At 33.6% G+C, this 19,047-nt stretch overlaps 1 protein-coding gene, 1 long non-coding RNA gene and 1 pseudogene across 11 annotated transcripts; 2 read left to right on the forward strand and 1 right to left on the reverse strand.

Moving 5' to 3' along the window:
- Positions 1-605: 605 nt before the first annotated feature.
- LOC132605658 (tetraketide alpha-pyrone reductase 1-like) lies at positions 606-4,064 on the forward strand (annotated as a pseudogene).
- On the reverse strand, positions 613-11,635 carry LOC132605659 (uncharacterized). 10 transcript variants are annotated; one of them, XR_009569318.1, is made up of 6 exons: positions 11,497-11,635; positions 6,839-6,921; positions 6,314-6,479; positions 5,620-5,785; positions 3,868-4,063; positions 676-1,033 (listed from the first exon to the last, which is right to left on the reverse strand). It is a non-coding gene; the product is annotated as an uncharacterized LOC132605659 (long non-coding RNA). The 10 variants fall into 10 exon arrangements; XR_009569323.1 differs by lacking the exon at positions 11,497-11,635 and adding an exon at positions 9,350-9,485; XR_009569322.1 differs by lacking the exon at positions 11,497-11,635 and adding an exon at positions 7,012-8,722.
- On the forward strand, positions 8,767-12,566 carry LOC132605657 (disease resistance protein RPP13-like). The gene is made up of 2 exons (XM_060318821.1): positions 8,767-11,713; positions 12,305-12,566. Exon 1 carries the CDS (start codon positions 9,113-9,115, stop codon positions 11,687-11,689), a length of 2,577 nt encoding a protein of 858 aa, XP_060174804.1. The 5' UTR covers positions 8,767-9,112; the 3' UTR covers positions 11,690-11,713; positions 12,305-12,566.
- The last annotated feature ends 6,481 nt before the right edge of the window (positions 12,567-19,047 follow it).

Here is a 19,047-nt window from a genome sequence, read left to right on the forward strand (position 1 = left end):
AAAATTTACTATAATTTCAATAAATATTACATTTAAACTTATAATTTTAATAGTACAATAAGTTCCGTATCAAGAATCTTAAAGGATTTAATTCATTCAGTTTAAATCCTAAATACATTTCAGCCCTGGAGGCACGTCTGGTAAGATGTATTTGACAAAATAATCACCGCGCAAAAGATATGCCTTATTTTCTGATGTATTGGGAAATAAAACCATGAAACTTAGTACAAATAAACTCTTAATCACACAAAGATAATCTGCTTACACCTATTAATCACACAAAGATAATTTGCTTTGGACTCAATCACACAAAGACAATTTGCATACAACACTTAATCACAAAGATAATTTGCTTAGGGCTCTTAATCACACAAAGACATTTTGATTAATACTAGTATTATCTAAAGTGATAATAGGGAGGTAGCGTTGTTATTAGTTGAAAAAAGAAAAAAAAAATACGTGCAGCTTGAGAATGCCAAAAAAGCCACAGAAAATTGAAAATTAATGACTCATCTTCTGTAAACCAGGTTCAAGAAGGCTTTAACTTTACCCTATATATGTACACATCAATATATGAACACGGTGCTATATAGAAGTTGTAAAGCATGGAAATAATGGAGGATAAAAATGTAGTAGTAGAAGAAAACACCAATAATTTTACAAGGGAAAAGCATATGTGACAAGTGCATCTAGTTTTGTAGCTTCATGATTGATCAAACGCCTTCTCTTGTATGGTTATCATGTCATTGGCACAATTAGAGATCCAGGTACATCGAACAACTCATACTCTCATTACTTGTCTGTCACATACATTGGCAAAAACAGAAATTCTAACAAAGGGACTAAAAAAAGAACGCAAGAATTCCATAACAATATAATTTCCTGACTAAGGGGATTCAATTGAATTCCCTTCATGGCGTTGAGATGGCTAATTTGGTGAGCTCGTTGCCTTCTACTTTGAGGTAGATGGTTCAAACCCATCAGTTGCATAACATCCCTTGTCCTTTTCCCTTCATAACATGTAGCTCTGCCCCTGCATACATTTGTATTGACATCAAATAGTTACACACAATCATAAGCAAAAATACACACTTGGGAGAGTCAAAATATAATTTAGACCTTTCAAGGGGATTCAATATATAGTACATATACGCTGATAAAAAATAGACCTATCTATACAAGTCAATAGACACCCCATGAATAAGGGTTCCTTTTCGGGCAGCCGTCCTATAGGGGGTAGGGGAGGGTTGTACCGCTCTGCGGCCAATCTTCCTAACCACACACAGGTCTGGCTTAGAGCGCGTGAAACGCATCACTACCCCATAAGGGTGATGAGACCATAGCATGCTACACAAAACTGTCGCTTTCTCTTTAATGTTGCCAATTAAGATAAGTAGGTGGGGCGAATCAAAGTTATATCCCGGTCAATTGTCCACCCAGTCCAGTGCAAATAACACATTAGAATCACGCGACACACGTTGCTGGTGTGCTCTGCTCGTGAGACAAGCGGCAATAGCTCCGCCCCTAAAGGGATACATATACATAAGTGAATTCTTGTAAACAGTTACTAGTAATGGAGATTCACCCACTCAATCCTATTTCATGGTAATGAAGTTTTTATGTCAATAAATCAGGGAACCAGAAAAAAGTAGGACATCTATAGAAGCTACAAGGAACAAAGGAGAGACTCCGTCCGGTGAAGGCTAACCTAACTGATGAAGGCAGCTTTGATGATGCGATTATGGGTTGTGAAGGTGTTTTTCATACTGCCTCACCTGTCTTGGGAAAGCCTACTTTTGATGCCACGGTATCCAAAATCTTCTATCCATTTCATTTTATATGACAATATTTGACTGAAAAAAATGAAAATCGAACGGAGTGAATGACCTTCAAGTAACTAATTTTGCATGCTGCAGGTTGTAATCTTGAATCCTGCAGTAGATGGTACCTTAAATGTGCTAAGATCCTGTAAGAAAAATCCAAGACTGAGACGTGTGGTATTGACTTCATCTTCTTCGACAGCAAGGGTAAGAGCTGACATTGACCCTAACATACCCTTGGATGAATCATCTTGGAGCTCTGTCGAATTCTGCAAATAATTTGAGGTAGATACACCTGTTCTGCTATTAATATTTCCTATAAAATACTCCGTCCATTCCGTTTGATATTGATTGAGTACTAAGTTTAAATATCAGTTTGATTTTATGTACAGAAGGGTACTAAAGTAGTAGTTGCAAAGATAGTTTGATAGTGAGAATATCAGTTAAAACTTTTAAGGGTGTGGTCAGTATGGAGGAAATTTTCTATGTTTGGTTGGTCAACACTTCCTCTAGGAAAAACAAGTTCATTAAAAGTCAGAAAATTACTTCCCTTATAAAATTAGGGAAAACAAGTTTTATAAACGGCATTTCATGTTGATTATCTCCCCCCACCCCTAACTCTCACCCCCATTTCCCCCTTGCCCTTCCTCACCGCTACCCCACCCTCACCAGTCCCACTTCCACCCTTGTAGTGTTTGCCTAAATTATATAAATGCTCTTCAGACAACTTTATTTGTTTACTCATCAAACAACAGAAAATGAGTAAGCAACCTAATTACTATCGAGGAAAACATTTCCCTTCGTACCAAACACATCCTAAAATTTATATATTTTCTCAACTTTTCTTGGAAGTTTTATAGAAATAGAATGGGGTCAAACATTTTGACACTTACCAAAATAAGACCGGTGTCATATAAATTCAGATGGAAAGTATAAACAATGATATCACCATTTTACTCTTTTCATGCAAGATTTGGCATGCACTATCAAAGACCCTAGCTGAGAAGGCTGCTTGGGAGTTCTGTAAACAAAACAACGTTGATCTCGTTACACTACTCCCCTCTTTCATCACTAGGGCAAGTTTGCTTCCAGATTTGTGTTCAACAGCAAATGATGTTCTTGGTTTGCTTAAAGGACAGACAGATAAGTTTGAATTCCATGGAAGAATGGGTTATGTTCATATAGATGATGTAGCACTCTCTCATATACTTGTCTATGAGCATCCACGTGCTCATGGGAGGTTCTTTTGCAGCTCAAAGGTTCTTGAAAACAATCAACTTGTCTCAGTTCTATCAGAGCACTACCCATCTTTACCTATTCCTAAAAGGTTAGTATAATCCCGAGAAGAGGCGTATTCATTATGGTGCATTTGAACCTATTGTCTCAAACTCAAGTTGCATACAGTCAACCTCTCTGTAACAGCGATGTTATTCCGATTCCGATATTTTTTGATTGCTATAGTGAAATGTTCTTATAGAGAATATATAACATAACATGAAAGATCGGTTGCACAGAAAATATGATTGTTATAGTGAGATGTTATAGAGGATGACTGTTATAGAGAGGTCTGACTCTTTCTTCTTCTTTTTTTTTTTTAAAAAAAAAACAAGAAAGGTCTGACTGTATATGTAGTGGAGGATCATAGCAGGAGTTGTCATCTGACATTGCTTTGCTAAAATTTCGCTATACAATGATTTGTAGAAAATTTTTGTGCAAATACAATAGGTTAGCACCACTTCAAAATAATACAAAGTAAACATTAATTTAGAACATGAAGTAACGCCTTAAATGCCCTATAGCACAAGTCACAACTACATGTACAAGCAAGGTTCTGTTAGTCGGACGATAACACTTGCACAAAATCCTGTATATGTTACTATGCATATAGAAGTGAAAAAGTAAAACCTATGTATGTATGTGAATATAGTAAGAAAAGAGAGTGCACTTCACTGCTTTGAGATCTTGGATCCGTCTCTGTGATCTAGACATATCTACAGCTACATCTTTAAAATCATATAGTGATAGAAACTAGAGAGAAATGAAGTACCGTTTTGATGAAGATTCACATTTGACAACACTGCTATTTCAGGTTTAAGGAACTAGATCGAACTCCCTATGAATTCAACACTTCGAAGCTGGAGGGCTTAGGAATGAAATTCAAGTCCACTGAAGAGATGTTTGATGATTGCATCGCATTCCTCAAAGAGAGAGGCCTTATTTCTTCAATTTAAGATACAACATTCCTGCATAAAAGCTCTGTAATGAACTTTGGATGTTTTATTTTTCGTATCTCATGTTCTGATCCTGTGTTGTCTATACCAATGATTATCTCATCACCATATTAGTAAAATGAAACTTGTCCTAGCATAATACCTGTGCTGCTGTTGCTTAGGATTTATGACTAATAAAATAAGCACATACATAATCCACATATAAAATGTCATAACAGATAGCTGTCCTATGCAGAGTCCAAAATCAAAATTATCAACGCTTTTAGTTTTGTAAAACTGAAAATATGAGTGATCAGGAATCAGCAAAAGTTTATGACTGCTCAAGATATTAGAGCAAAACTCTCGCATGATCCCAATGTTGTCGTGTTGTTGCGTCAATTACATACGCGCTGGGAAAATCTTTTGAAGAGCCAAGATCTCGCTTTCTCTACTACAGAAAAGGACAAAACATATTTTGATATTTTTTTCATTTTTAAGAAAAAAAGTGAAGAGACAAAAAGAAAAAGGAAAAGACAAAGAAAAAAATAAAGAAAGGAGGTGAAAGAAAGCACTAGACCAATACCATTTTCTAAATAAAACAGGAAAGGACAAAATATATTTTGATATTTTTTTCATTTTTAAAATAAAAGTGAAGAGACAAAAAGAAAAAGGAAAAGACAAAGTAAAAAATAAAGAAAGCAGGTTAAAGATAGCACTGAAGCATTTAAAACAAAACAGAAACGGACAGAACATATTTTGATATTTTTTCATTTTTAAAAAGAAAAGTGAAGAGACAAAAAGAAAAAGGAAAAGACAGAGAAAAAAATAAAGAGAGGAGGTTAAAGAAAGCACTGGAGCATTTTCAAAATAAAACAGAAATGGACAAAACATATTTTGATATTTTTTGCATTTTTAAAAAGAAAAGTGAAGAGACAAAAAGAAAAAGGAAAAGACAAAGAAATAAATAAAGAGAGGAGGTGAAAGAAAGCACTGGAGCATCTTCAAAATAAAACAGAAAACGACAAAACATATTTTTTTTTTCATTTTTTTCATTTTTAAAAAGAAAAGTGAAGAGACAAAAAGAAAAAGGAAAAGACACCAAATATATGTTTTGTCATGTTGTCTCCTCTATCTGGGCAATCTAGTCTTAGACAACCTGCTAGAATGCTTGTTAATGTAGATTCTATTCTGCTTCAAATAAGTAAAGAATCAAATGATTCCTGACAATCGTGTCTTATACTATATATGCAAAGATGCATCTCTCAGCAATCTATCAAGACTATCTCTGTTGACGCTGAGTAGGTGTCTTATTAAAAAATGTTTCCTAGAAAATTACTAAGATAAAAAGCTAAAGAATCTAATACCTCAAGCGTAGATGAACCAACGATAGTGTCTACAACACACATCTTGATTAATCCCATTATATATAAATGCAAAGTTAGATGAAAAACTAAATACGAAAAGAATTCCTCTAAAAGAGTGTCTGGCAATTTTTCCTTTGTACAGAAAGAAGACTGATTTTAATCAATGTATTCAATTTTGATATGTATAAACTGCCCAAAGAAACAGAGGTATTAAAAGTTCCTTACCAAAATTCTTGTGCCAAACTTTGAGCCTACAAAAATGCATATTAAGTTTTGTCACACGCCTGAGCGCTTATTCATGCGGTCAGAGACTCTACCTCCAGTTTGAAAATGTATTCTCGTAATTTAGCTATCAATCCGTACTTTTCACTCTAAACTGCATCCTGCAGGTCTGCACAGGAAAAAGCAACAGCTGATCAAAGGTGCAGATGCTTCAAAATCTTATTGTAGAATTTATACAATCGGTTAATCTAAATAAGCATTAGACCATGGAAAGATATAGTCAATATGTAAAAATGAAAATTTACTCTGGTTTGTGTTTTGTCTTCTACCATTAATTAGATCGAAAAGCTAAAAGAATAAACCATAATGTCAGGTTAAGAACATGAAGTTCCTGCCTAACTCTTATCTATTATTTGATTTAGCCCAATTAGTTGTACCATTTCTCTAGAAAAACCCATCCAACCCCACTGCACTATGTAAAAGTGACAATTTGCAAAGAAACAAACCTAGAGATAAGAAACTTATTTTTTCACTAGAAATCAGAAGCTCATTCAGAAAAAGAGATTAATAATCATCAACAACAAACCTCTGTACAACTTCTCTAATATATCAGTATCTTCTCATCCAGAACTTAACTCAAGCTAAAGAAAAGCACAAAAACGGTAATCAAATAAAGTCTACCTCTAAGGATTCTTACCTATTTCAGGAACAAATTGAAATGGATCAAAAGCAGAACCTTCAAGGATTTGAGAGTATTTCAAGAAACAATGGTAACTTCTCCTCTGTTTGCGTCATTATGCAATTGCGATAACTCACCATTTGTTGTTGTATCTGCCTCAAATGTGTCTGCCCTAAAACTACCACTATCACAAATAGGGAAGAAACTGTTAATCTGCTGCAGTTATATTTTTGTGACTTCTCACCCTTTCTGAAGAACTATATAAAAATGAAATGGTAACTTTGGATAGAATCTTGTATCAATATATGGTTATGATAAAGCCGGTTAGCATATTAATTTGGTTAGATACAGAATGTGATTTCAACGTTTGGAAAAAACATATGAAAAGTGAAAAGTTCAGAAGAATCAAAGTTTAAAAAAATAAAAAAAAATAAACAACAAAGAGTGGGGAACATGTGAGAAGTTGTATCAGTTTCAAAGCTGAAAACTGCAACCTGTTAGGATATTTAATCGGAATTAGAACTTATAATGAAAAAGACTTACTGTTAGGATAAAGAGCCAGTTAAACATGAACCATGCCAGAAGCTTTTGCAGAAATTCAAAGTGGAAATCACGACAGAAAATATCTGAAATTCAAAGACAGCCTTACACTTACTTCATTGGTAGTCCTTAATTTACATAATAATCTATAGTTGAAGCAAGAAATTAGAATTTACATGAACATCCTGATTGTGATAAAAGCCAAAAAGTCACAATGCAACCCAAATCTGTTAATCAAATTCCCTAGCTTTCAATAATAATGCTTGAGATTGCTTAATTGATCTCAATATAGCTTTGGATTAACTCACGAATAAGTATAAAACTAAATTGAAATCCCTGTAACTGAAGCACGAAATTGAAAAACAGAAAAGAAAAAGAAAAACACCCAGATAAAGACAAAACCCAAAAGCACAATACCATCTTTCCAAAACAGCAAATCAACGAAATTGGAAAAAAGAAAAGAAATCACCCAGATAAAGACAAAACCCAAAAGCACAATACCATCTTTCCAAAACAGCAAATCAAATCACCTGCTTTAATTTTCTCGTCTGGATTACAATTCCTGTGAGTACATAATTTCATATAAAGTGGAGTTTGCTTTTAGAGGGAAAAAAGTAATAGAAGAATTTATATATATATATATATATATATATATATATATATACTAGCTATGTGAGGTCCGGGCTTACTCAAGATATAAAAACAGATATTTTAACTAAAGAAATATAATTTGTGTTAGTACAAGTGTACAACAACAACAACAACAACCATATACCCATTGTAGTCCCACAAGTAGGTAGTTATATAAAAGCAAAATTTCCATTCCACTCCTTTAATATTTTAACTTCCATTTTGATGAAATTATTTAATTCAAATCAAATTTGGAACGAGAATTTGACATTATAACTTATGTATTCTAATTTTCTGAAGTTATTTAGTTCTAAATAAATAATCTATACATAGTTAATGAACTTTTAAGACAAATACATAATTTAACTTGTGCAGCAGATGGAGCTACTCCTCTCTTAATTAGGGATTAGGGGTTCGAACATGGATATGGAAAAAAATCTTTGGAGGAAGCGCTCCCCCCGAATAGGCGCGATGCAGTGCGAATTATCTGGATTAATTGGGCTCAAATGCGGATATCGAGCACCAATTAGAAAATCAAATAACGTGAAAAATGAGGTAGGAGGTTCGATAGCTTTTGAAAAGTAGACTTTAAAAACAAAAACAAAAAAATTGACATAAATAAATAAGATTAGGACCTAAAAGTAATTAATTAAAAAGTTTTAAAAAAAATTAAAAATTATTGTAAGGACTACAAAAGTCCCCACGCTCGATAGCTTTTGAAAAGTAAACTTTAAAAATAAAAAACAAAAAAATTGACTTAAATAAATAAAATTAGGACATAAAAGTTTTTAAAAATTTGGGAAATTATTGTGAGGACTACAAAAGTCCTCACATTCCCTCTTATATATAATAGTAATATATATATATATATATATATTGGAGAATGTGAGACTTGTTTTTAGAGGAAAAAAGTAAAAGAAAAAATTAAAGTAGTCAAAGGATACAATTGTCATGAATAAGAATTAGTGACATTCGCATGCCGTAACAAATTTAAATATCAATGTTGTTATAGATGTATAAAAACCATTCATTATAACTGCCAAAAAATAAATTTAATCCAGGATCACAGCTTACTTTGATACCATATAAAAGTGTGTGACCGTCTCATCTAAAAACTAAAACTGTTAGAGAGAATACACTTTTCTTTATTTAATTATACTGGACCAATGCCAACCGATCGATTATTTCCTGATAGTCTTTATATTACCTCAATACTATCATCAATACCATCTTTATCAAAATTTTCTTTTTTCTGAATGTGTCAAATGGTTCACATTTCACTTTCATTGCTCTAATTTTTCTTTAACATTTCCCCATTATTGTCCCAACAGAATTATTAGGTGGTGGACCATTGTACAACACATTATTGTTACTTTTAACTTTTCCCCACATATATTTTTCCACAAGCCTCATGTTTATCTGTCGGATTTTTATGCTTTAATCACATTATTAATAGACCATCTTAAACGCTCAATTCATTACACAAAACAATATCCATCTCTTATCAAACTCGCAACGGCTTCAGTTTCTTCAACTTGATCTTAGTTTTATCTCTACTGTTTCTCTTTCTCTAGCTTTCTTCCAATATTTTCCATACAGCCCCCTTTTTTTCCAGCTCTGAGTAACTAAATATCAAGACTCTTGAAAATGGTTGATGCCTTTGTGTCATTTGCAGTTGAAAGCCTGGGGAATTTCCTCATAAAGGAAGTTAACTTGCGTTTAAGTCTGAAAAAGGAAGTGCACTGGCTGCAAAATGAGCTACTCTTCATGCAGTCTTTCCTCAAAGATGCAGAAGAAAAGCAAGATAGAGATCATAAAGTTCAACAATGGGTGTTTGAGATCAACTCTATTGCTAATGACGCTGTCGCTATACTAGAGACTTACAGTTTTGAGGCTGGTAAAGGCGATGATGATGAATCTACTAGTCGTCTTAAGGCTTGCGCTCGCATATGCAGGAAGGAGGCCAAATTCTGCACCGTCAGCAAGGAGATCCGATCCCTCAAGCAGAGGCTCAAGGATATGTCCAGCAAACAAGAGACATATGGTATCAGAAGAAGGATTGTAGAAGAAGGACCAAGTAACAGGCCTAACAATCGTTCCTCTTTGGCTAGAGAATTGAGGAGGACTACCTCCTATATGGATAAGCAGGATCAGATTTTTGTTGGCTTTAAAGATGATGTAGATAGATTGCTTGCTGAACTTGTCAAAGCAGAGCCACGCCGAACTGTCATCTCCATTTATGGCATGGGCGGGTTAGGCAAGACTACTCTTGCAAAACATCTCTACCACTCCCCTAGCCTAACCGGTATCTTCAATGCACATGCTTGGGTATGTGTTTCTCAACAGTATAACACCACGGATCTCCTCAAGGAGACCATCAAATCCATCCAAGGATGTGACAGGGAAACTCTAGATCTGCTGGAAAAGATGACGGTCACAGATCTAGAAAAGCACCTTCGGAATATACTGAAAGAGAAAAAATATCTGGTGGTAGTTGATGATGTATGGCAAAAAGAAGCATGGCAAAGTCTGGAAAGAGCACTCCCAGATAGTAATAATGGAAGTAGAGTTATTATTACCACGCGCAATGAGGATGTGGCCAACAGAGCTGATGACAACAGTCTTCCCTATAACCTTCATTTCCTAACAAAAGAAGAAAGTTGGGACCTGTTTCGCAGGAAATTACTCGACGTTGAGGCAATGATCCCAGCAATGGAAATGCTAGCTAGGGATATGGTGGGCAAATGTGGAGGCTTACCTCTTGCAATTGTTGCACTAAGCGGGCTTCTTTCACATAAAAGGGGGCTAGAAGAATGGGAAAGAGTGAAGGAACATCTTTGGAACCATGTGAAAAATGACTCCATTCCAATCTCGGACATACTGTCCCAGAGCTACAATGATTTGCCAACTGCGCTCAAACAATGTTTTCTTTACTTTGGTATTTTTCCGGAAGATCGTCGGATTGATGCTGAAAACCTAATGCGGTTGTGGATGGCCGATGGATTGATACCAAGAGGAGAAGAAAGAATGGAGGATGTAGCTCAAGACTTCCTGAATGAGCTGATAAGGCGAAGCTTGGTTCAAGTCGTAAAGACATTTTGGGAAGAAGTTACTGAATGTAGGATTCATGATCTACTTCGGGATCTTGCCATACAGAAGGCATCGGAGGTAAAGTTCTTTCACACTTATGGTCCGAGAGAGCAGTCCACATCCTCCTCATGTCGCAGACATACCATCCATGGTCAAGGAGAAAGGTACCTCACTCTTGATTTTTCCAAATTGAACTTAAGGTCAGTTACATTCTTTGATCAAGAAGGTCTTAAGCTGAATAGGATAAAGTTCCGCAAGATGTTCCAACATTTATATGTGCTATACTTGGAGATGGGTATTGACAGATTTACACTACCAGATGCCATAGGAAGTTTGTACAACCTCAGATACTTAGGCTTTTCAGGTGATTGTGATATCCCCTCCTCCATAGGCAACCTCAAGAATTTACTGACACTCCACGTCTTGGAGGAACAATATAGTAGAATATGCCGACTACCTCCTGAGATCGCTAACCTAGTAAATCTAAGACATTTAGTCGTTCGATATACAGAACCTCTGCAACATATAAACAAATTCACAAGTCTTCAAGTTCTTAGAAGCGTTTATTGTGATCAGTGGCGAGATGTTAACCCAGTTGATTTAGTCAATCTTCGAGAATTATGCATGTATCGTATTGAGAAATCTTACTCCCTAAACAACATTAGCAGCTTGAAAAGCCTTAGCACTCTCATATTGGGGGTTTTTGGTGATGAATCATTCCCAGCCCTAGAATTTCTTAGTTCTTGTCAAAAGCTCCAGAAATTGTGGTTAAAAGGGAGAATAGAAAAACTGCCCCCGTCAAACCCATTTCCAAATTCAATCACAATGATGATCCTTGAGTTGTCACTCCTCATGGAAGATCCGATGCCTATTCTGGGAATGTTGCCAAACCTAAGGGATCTCCAATTAATAGAAGATGCCTATTCTGGAAAAGAAATTACCTGCAGTGAAAACAGCTTCAGTCAACTGGAGTTCCTTCGTCTTCAAGATCTTGAGAAGCTAGAAAGATGGGATTTAGGCACAAGTGCAATGCCTCTGATTAAAGGTCTTTGTATCTTTCAATGTCCAAATCTAAAAGAGATTCCAGAGAGAATGAAACGCGTGGAGAAGTTGGAGAGATCTCGTTTTTTATGAAGCTTTTCAAGCATAATAGCAGAGGTAACAAGATCCCAATCCCTAATGACCCATTTCTTTAATTTATTTTACTCATTCTGCCGCACATCTCTTAGTATTAGGTTTAATTTTATTTTATTTTTATTTTTTACAACACAAACTTACTAATAAAAGTCAATTACAAATAATTGGCTATAAGTAAATTAATTATGGCTGAGATTTTATCTTGTATGACAAAAGTAATTATTTTGATTTTCATGGGGTATACTTTCCTAAAAAATGTTTGTTGGTGTTTAGTAGGTGAATGAAAATAACTTCGAAAACATATATCTTAAAATTACAAATTATTATTATTATTATTATTATTATTATTATTTAATAATAATAATAATAATAATAATAGTAGAAGCACATTGGAGAGTTTCTTGATGAAAATTTGAATATGAAAAATTATCAAAACTGTTTCAGTATTGGTTGGAGCAACTAATATAAAATTAAATATAATTCTATAGAAAATGACTTTCACCATTAAGTGAACATTATAATTACTCTTTAATTTAGGTAATTGTTAAATCTGTTGTCTTTTATTGAATACTACTAATTATTATTTTATGTCTTACAATTTGGGTGAAACAGGAGAAACAACTAGCTGTTAGTGGAAAATAAATTGGTAGATGCGGGTACTATTGCGAACCACTTGAAGACATTCACATTGTAGAAGCATTAATCAAATTTCAGGGCTGTTAATGAGAGCTTATCTCAAACTTGAATATTTTGCTTTTGTTTTTGAGTGTTTACTTTCCTTTTGTTTTGGGTTTTATTGAGTGTGTGGAATTGGTTTGAATAAAATTGTTTCTGGGATTCTCTGCAAGAATGATTTTGTGATGTTTTAATTTTCCTTTGCTCTCTTTTACTGCTTAAATGCAGATCCTTCATCTAGCTTATGCTTTTTTATTTTTAGACTTTACTTATCATGCAGGGTCTGTCTGATAGAGATTCTTAGACGTTCCATTACGGGTTATGTATTTGTTGAGGATTATGACTTAGCATAGGAAGATGATTCAGATATTGTTATCTATGACTACTATGTTGAGATTTTTATCTATGACTACTATGTTGAGATTTATTAAACTTCCTCTGTTATTTAGTTATCGATTGGCTAATGAAGTTAATTATGATGTATCCTATCGGTTCGCTCTATCTCGGGGTAGTTGGATGATGGTCACTGCCACTGTCTACCTCCGTTTTAATTTATTTTGGGTGTCAACGAAGTAGTTCTTTGACCAAATTTTTCTTATATTTTTTTTAAATTATTTGAATTATAAATTACCATGACTTATAGTACTTTTATGTAGTTTCTAAATATATAAATTTTATTTTTATAAACTTGAAAAATTTATGTCAAAATTTACGGTTAAAGTTATAAAGTTTGACTCTCGTAATCCGAAAAGGTTCACATACATTGAAACAGAGGGAGTAATAGTTGACGGCATAATAAATAAATTCATTAAGATTAATTTCATAAGGCGTCCTTAAAAATAAGGGTATTTTAAAGTCAAAAGATTGACGGCGGGGGCATTTTATTTATCTTTTTTCGATATACCAAAAAGGTATGAAATTATGCCATGATCTTTTTCTTTCTTTCACATTGTACTATTAATTTACCATTTCAATTACATATATCATTCATTTAGTATCGAGGAAGTTTCAATATATTTGTAGGTGAGACCCCCTAACTTTTTCGATGGGGTCAATTCCAACCAGCTTATAATAAAACAATCCTAGGACATTGGCTCTGTACAGTTTCATTAAGCAACAAAAGTTTCGCTAATGATATTCACTGTTTGCTATATCTTTTTTCATATTTTGTACATAAGACTTCTATTACGGTCTTCTTTTTATATTAAGGGGGAACTTCAATTCAATAATTTAAGCTAAAGATGGTGGGGACTGCAATCGATCTAATCCATTAATTAACAATTTTCCCTTTTTATCTTTTGGTTAGTGCTCTCTATATTATTCCTTTGATTGATTTATTGTTAAGAAAGAATCTCTTTGCCTTGCCTTTCGGCTTTTCCTACCATGTAAATAGCATTTTCTCTTCAAATTGGAAATTTTTAAATTCGAATTAATCGAGTACTAAAGTTAATACTATACACTGAATGGGACCAAAAACACCAATAGGAACTTGGCACTCCGGATGTACTTTCCTTTGTCCTATATGATATTTCTCTTTTCACTTGCTTCAGTACAAAGGAAGGTAGAAAGATGTAAAATAAATAAACAAAAAAAAGGTGGATTTTCAATTACCTATCTAGGTTTAAGTAGATCAATTAAGGTGCATCTTCTTTTTTGTATACTACTCTCTCTGTCCCAATTTATGCGACACTTTTCGCTTCCCGAGATTCAAACCGCATGAATTTTGACCAACATTTTAAGATGTATTTTTTACCAAATTGATATAGGAAAAGTTACAACTTATAGTACTTTTCATTTAGTTTTCAAATATATAAATTGTAATCTTAAAATATTGAGTTAATTAATCCAATTTTGCTTCAAAGTTTGGTCAAATTGACTCTCGAAAAAAAAAAAGTTCCACATAAATTGGGACGGAGGGAGTATCAAATTACCTTAACCTACAATGTAATGGCAATTAGTTACCCTATGTTTATTAGAATATCACTAAATGTATATTATAATTATATCAATTGTGTAAATATCGTTTACATTAAAGAGCATAAACTTCATATGTATTGTGGTAACCAAAATTTTTTCGTCAATCAAATTGGTACCACAGTCTAGGATACATGCCCTCATGACTTAAAATAGTGGCAAAATCATAAATTTCATCAATTTTTTTAAAGGAATAATATATTTTTTGTCTATATAAGATTAATATATTTTGATCTATATATAGGTATAATTTCTTTTCACTGAAAGTGTTTAAAGTGACCACCCTTTGATCTATGTGACTGCTCCTCTAGCTAAGGAGAAGAATCAAAATCATGGTTTTTGTTAACAAACAAATACTTTAATAAGTTCTTCTAACAGAAAAGATTCAATGAAATTTTCGCTATGAGATAGAGTATAAATCTTACCCTTCGCTCAAATCCATGATGATAAGTCAGGAGTGGTGGCACTATGGGTGGAGATGTAGAAGTAACTCCAGATTCTTCAAAAATGGGGAAGACTGGTGGCGCTGTGGATAGAAATGTAAAAGTAACAGTAGATTCCTCAAAAGTAGGTATAAATAAGACCTCAGATATGTCAGAATGATAAGAAGATGATGTAAAGAAAGGTTAAGACTCAAAAAATGTGACATAAGCTGATATAAGGTACCGACGAAGATCATGTGAGTGGAAAAAATACCCCCTTTTAAATCCGAGAATAGCCAATAAAGACACATATGAAGGCACGAGGGCTAATTTATCTTTCCCCAAAGACACGAGTGGAAAGAGAGTATAGAGGTGATTGAAGAAACACTACTGAATAAGGAATTTGATTCTAAATTGAAGATGAGGGCGTCCGATTAATTAAATAGCAAGATGTGAAAACTGTATCTACCTGAAAAGCGGGGCATGAGACTAAATGAGAAGAGTGCGAGCAGTCTCAATGAGGTGCATGTTCTTCCACTCTGCTACTCAATCTGGCTGAGGAGTGTATAGACGGGATGTCTGATGAATAATTTCTTGGTGAGTCGTAAATTGCTGAAACTGGGAGGACAAACATTCTAAGGCATTATTACTACGAAATGTACTAATAGAGACACTAAATTGATTTTGTATTTTAGCACAAAAACTCTGAAATATAGAAACAACTCAGAAGGATCTTTCATTGAGAAAATCCATGTACATATTGAATTTTTTTTATCCTTCTTCACCCCTACTTGAAATTTTTATGACTTAACAAATTGTCACACAATTTTGGCAAATTTTAAGAACTTTTAGGGCATTTTTATGCCACTAAAAATGATGATGTCATGGAAGTTTGTACAGCCTCAGATACTTAGGCTTTACAGGTAGTTGTGATATCCCCTCCTCCATAGGCAACCTCAAGAATTTATTGACACTCCAGGCCTTGGATGAATACGCTAATGTATCCCGACTACCTCCTGAGATAGCTAACCTAGTAAATCTAAGGCATTTAATGGTTCCATATGAAGAACCTCTGCAACATATAAACAAGCTCACAAGTCTTCAAGTTCTTAGAGGCATTCGTTGTGATCAGTGGCGAAATGTTAACCCAGTTGATTTAGACAATCTTCGAGAATTAAGGATGTATGATATTAAGAAATCTTACTCCCTAAACAACATTAGCAGCTTGAAAAACCTTAGCACTCTCGACTTGGTGTGTAATTATGATGAATCATTGCCAGCCCTAGAATTTCTTAGTTCTTGTCAAAAGCTCCAGAAATTGTGGTTAAGAGGGAGAATAGAAAAAACTGCCCCCATTTCCAAATTCAATCACAATGTTGATCCTTCAATGGTCAGAACTCATGGAAGATCCGATGCCTATTCTGAGAATGTTGCCAAACCTAAGGGATCTCCAATTACGAGGAGCTTATGAAGGAAAAGAAATTACCTGCAGTGATAACAGCTTCAGTCAACTGGAGTTCCTTCGTCTTGAAGATCTTTATAACCTAGAAAGATGGCATTTAGCCACAAGTGCAATGCCTCTGATTAAAGGTCTTGGTATCCATTACTGTGAAGAGCTAAAAGAGATTCCAGAGAGAATGAAAGACGTGGAGATGTTGGAATGGATCTACTATTGAATACTACTAATTATTATTTATGTCTTACAATTTCGGTGAATCAGGAGAAACAACTAGCTGTTAGTGGAGAATAAAATGACTGATGCAGATATTGTTATGAACCACTTGAAGACATTCACATTGTAGAAGCATTAATCAGATTTCAGGATTGTCAATGAGAGCTTATCTCAAACTTGAATATTTTGCTGTGGTTTTTGAGTGTTTAATTTCCTTTTATTTTTGGTTTTATTGAGTGTGTGGAATTGGTTTGAATAGAATTGTTTTTGGGATTCTATGCAAGAATGATTTTGTGATGTTTTAATTAATTGTTCTGCAAAATGGTTTCATTTACTCTCTTTTACTGCTTAAATGCAGATCCTTCATGTAGCTTATGCTTTTTAATTCTTAGACTTTACTTATCATGCAGGTCTGTCTGGTAGAGATTCTTAGATGTTTCCATTACGGGTTATGTATTTGTTGCGGATTATGCTTTCAGCATGGGAAGATGACTAAGATATTGTTATCTATGACTAATATGTTGAGATTTATTAAACTTTCCCTGTTATTTAGTTATCGATTGGCTAATGAAGTTAATTATGATGTATCCTATGGGTTCGTTCTATCTCAGGGTAGTTGGATGATGGTCACTGCCACTGTCTGCCTCCGTTTCAATTTATTTGGGGAGTCCACGAGGTGATTCTTTGACCATGTTTTTCTTATATTTTTTCTAAATTATTTGGATTGTAAATTATCATGACTTATAGTACTTTTTATGAACTTTATAAATATATAAATTTTATTTTTATCATCTTGAAATTTCTATGTTAAAATTTACAATCAAAGTTATATAGTTTGACCCTCGTAATCCGAAAAGGTTCACATGCATTGAAATGGAGGGAATAATAGTTATGGGTTCAAATGAACCCGTAACTTTTAGCCTAGACCTAGATTTTCTATGTAAAATAGATTTTATTTTTGTAAATATTGAACTATGAACCCATAACTCAAATAAGATGATGGCTTTAGTAATTAAAACTTGAGTACTGAACCCATAAAATTATAATCCTGAATCTGCCTTTAATCACTGCCCTTTAGAATTTTAAGTCATAACCACTATAGTTATCTATATAAATATATAAAGGGAAAACAACTTCAAATGCCCACAAAAATTAAAATTATCCGTATACAATAGCTACCCATTCGGCAATCATTATTACCCGAGTACCCAACTGACAAAAGAAGCTAAAGCATGCCTTTCCCTTCATTCTACTGACACCTGGTACGCACTTGTTTCAGTATTAATTGTTCAAAAAATATACGTAGTTAGTTTGACTAACGTTATGCATTTATGTTAACTTACGAATTTGTCTTCATTTGAAATGGGAGAAATTTTCCAAATAGTATTTATATGTTTTTTTTTCATTTTCTTTTTGTCTCTTTTTTATTTTATCTTTTTCCTTTTTTTTTTTGGTCTTTTGTTTTATATTTTCAAGGTTTAAAAAAAAATACAATAACAAAAGTATTAGCTAATTATTTATACAACAACAAAAATAACAACATATAGTGCAAATCTAATTATTTATAGATTAATAAGAATATAAAAAAATTAATAATTAGATCACAACTAAAAAATAATTAGACTAAAGTAACTAGCTTATTTATTAAAACCAAAGCTAATTGAAACATATTTTTATGATTTCTTAATTTTAAAAATGCAAATAAATCTTATATCTAAAATAAGACTCGACTTTTCTGCTTTTCCACAAGTAAACAATACTAAAAATAATATAAAAGTTAAAATATCAAAACGAACTTATCCTCGATGATACTCTGTTAGTATATGACATATACCAGGTTGGTATTTAAAGGACCAAGTTTTTTCTTGAAGGAATAAACCAACCCTTTATGATACCCTATGATTATATAATATATCCCATATTTGTATCACAGAGGACTGGATTATTTTCTGGAATGAATGAACAGTTCCTCTATGATACTTTGTCAGTATATAATTTATATCATGTTGGTATCATAGAGATTGAGTAGTATTATTTTTTTAAGGAATGAATGTGCCATATATGATACCCGGTCAGTATATGATATATACCAGGTGACTATCATAGAGGACTAAGTGTTTTTTCTTGAAGGAATTACTGTCAGTCCTCTATGATACCCTGTCAGTATATGGTATCCAGGTTGGTATCATAGAGGATTGAGTGTTTTTCTTGAAGTGATGAATCAATCTTTTATGATACCCTGAGAGTATCTGGTATATACCATGTGTGTATCATAAAGGACTCTAAGTTTTGAATGAATGAACCAGTCTTTTATGATATTCTGTCAGTATATGAACCAGTCCACAAACACTTAAATACATTCGTTATAATCAGAGGAAAAATGCCGGTTATAACGAATCTTAAAGAATTAATTGTGGAAGGTATTAAGAAATCTTACTCTCTAAGTATCATCAAACTGCTACCCCGCAGGTATTCAGCACTCAAGATCCAACTCCTACTTTAAAAATGTTGCCAATTCTAAGGAGTCAATTTAATAAGTACTTGGGATGGAAAGAAAAGTTTACCTGCAATAATGAGAGTCTTGGTCAGCTATATAATCTGATCGAGATTTT

The sequence above is a fragment of the Lycium barbarum genome, chromosome 8, assembly GCF_019175385.1.
Source record: "Lycium barbarum isolate Lr01 chromosome 8, ASM1917538v2, whole genome shotgun sequence".
Taxonomy (NCBI): Eukaryota; Viridiplantae; Streptophyta; class Magnoliopsida; order Solanales; family Solanaceae; genus Lycium; species Lycium barbarum.